The following is a 2,130-nucleotide window of genomic DNA, read 5'->3' as shown; positions in this document are numbered from 1 at the left end:
TTCAACAATGTTCCCATCTTTTCTCAATTCTTCGTAAAACTCTGTACCAAATCCTTTAAATTCAGTTTGGAACACAACAAACATATTGCGTGCATACATTTCTCCAGCTTGGACCTCAATTGGATGTCCAAGAAGCATGAAAGACTTTATGTTAAGACTCTTAAAATCTTCATGGACTTCGCTTGAGCGACATGAGTTACTACTTTTTCATATTACGTCACAAACTCTTGTAATTGAGTCTGTGAGTTAACATACCCATCAAAGAAAGAATTAATACTTTCACTCCTTTGGCTCGATCTCATTCCAACAAAAAAGTATCCTTTAAATAACATGGCACCCAATGTTCTCGACATTTGTAAACTGTTTGCAACCATCCATCTTCTTCTTCATTTATATTAAACTTCTCCTTCATCTCAAACCAATATCCTTCACACTGTTCAATTGAAGAACTATTGTACCACAAGCCTTAATACCTTTGAAACTATTCACCATAACGAGACTCTAAAGTAGGAAAATGATCAATAATGTGCTTTTGCATGTGCTAATAGTAATAACGGTGTCGTGTTATTAGAAACACTGAGTGAATAGCATTACACATTTTTTTATCCTGATCTGTTATAATGTCACCTGGTTCAGCCACATGCATGCATTTCAGCCATTCTTGATACAACCACACAAAGGTATCTTCCTATTATCGGCTAATAATGCACAACCAAGTAAAATGGACTGCCTATGATGATTCACACCAGTAAATGGAGAAAATGGAAGAGTGAATTTATTAGTTTTGTATGTCACATCAAACACAACAACATCACTTAATTACAAATAAGATGCTTTTGATCTTCCATCAGCCCAGAAAACACTCCTCATTTGTCCACTACTATCTACTTCTATTACAAAATAAAATTCTGGATCATTCGCTGCCTTACTCTGAAAATGTCTAATGATAGATATGCATTCATAGCCAATATTATTGTCTATTTGGGTTCTGATATGATCAATACATTGTCGTGGTGTTACTAATTTACCTTATCTTTCATTAGTTTCATTAATGATGTGAGAAATAGTAGAAAGAGGCATACCTTCTTCTCGCAGACTCTCAATAAGTTTTTTACATCTTTGAGTTTTATGGAATTGTTGATGTGATCTGTGCATTTTTGCTTTGTCTGTTTATGGAATTGTTGATGTGATCTGTGCATTTTTGCTTTGTCTGGACTACTCAACACATGATTTGTATGTTCTTCATGATCTGTGCATTTTTGCTTTGTCTGGACTACTCAACACATGATTTGTATGTTCTTCAACAAACCCCGTAACCTCCCACAAATTGTTCTCCAATAATTTAACTCGCATCATTGCCTTACATCCCATTAGGGTCTCTTGCCGAAAAGGGATCTTTGTCCTGTCTCTATTAGATCTATAGCCCTTCTTATCACAAACAAACTTTCTGTCTAGCACGTCTCTAATCTTGCGATAGTAATTTATCGTGCTCTTCCTTATTCCAAAACTCATCAACAATGCATAAGAGTTATAATAGTTATAAGCTTCTTCATAAGTAGTAAACTTTATTCCTACTAGTGGTTTAGGAGCATTTTCAATATTGGCCACAAGTTCACTTCCAATAGAACTTGATTCTCCCATTCCAAACTCTACACTAGTTGTATTTATTAGCTATAAAACAAATGCAAGAAAGAAAAACTTAAAAAATGCCATCAGCTAAAGATCATTGACAATAATAGTTCACAACTATGAATGTATAGTTACACATACATTTAAAAGCTAAACTTGAGAAAAATCAACGTATATCATTAAAATTTTATAAGAAACTACTAAAATTGATTGAACAGAATTGAAACTTTGATATGCGACAGATGTGAAAGATACCAAATATTAGTAAAAATAACATTTCATTGGGAAAAAGAGTTCCATTATATATATTCTAGTTTCTAACAAGTTTACACCAAAAGCTGAGCTAGACTATCAATTGAAACATGAAAAACATTTGAAAGTTATTTGTATCTGCCATTCGGTGGTGGAAGACTTCATCCAAGCTTAATATGAACTGTCTTAATTCTCAATAAAACTCTATCTAGATGCTGCTAAATGAGTCGATTATTTATTGCTTTTTAA

At 33.3% G+C, this 2,130-nt stretch overlaps 1 protein-coding gene across 1 annotated transcript; it reads right to left on the bottom strand.

Moving 5' to 3' along the window:
- On the bottom strand, positions 1,243 to 1,641 carry LOC109835259 (protein FAR1-RELATED SEQUENCE 5-like). Its single transcript, XM_020403242.1, has one exon. It carries the CDS (start codon positions 1,639 to 1,641, stop codon positions 1,243 to 1,245), a length of 399 nt encoding a protein of 132 aa, XP_020258831.1.

Source organism: Asparagus officinalis, chromosome 3, assembly GCF_001876935.1.
Source record: "Asparagus officinalis chromosome 3, Aspof.V1, whole genome shotgun sequence".
Classification (NCBI taxonomy): Eukaryota; Viridiplantae; Streptophyta; class Magnoliopsida; order Asparagales; family Asparagaceae; genus Asparagus; species Asparagus officinalis.
The sequence above is the reverse complement of the archived record's forward strand: the minus strand, read 5'-3'. Positions and strand labels throughout refer to the sequence as shown.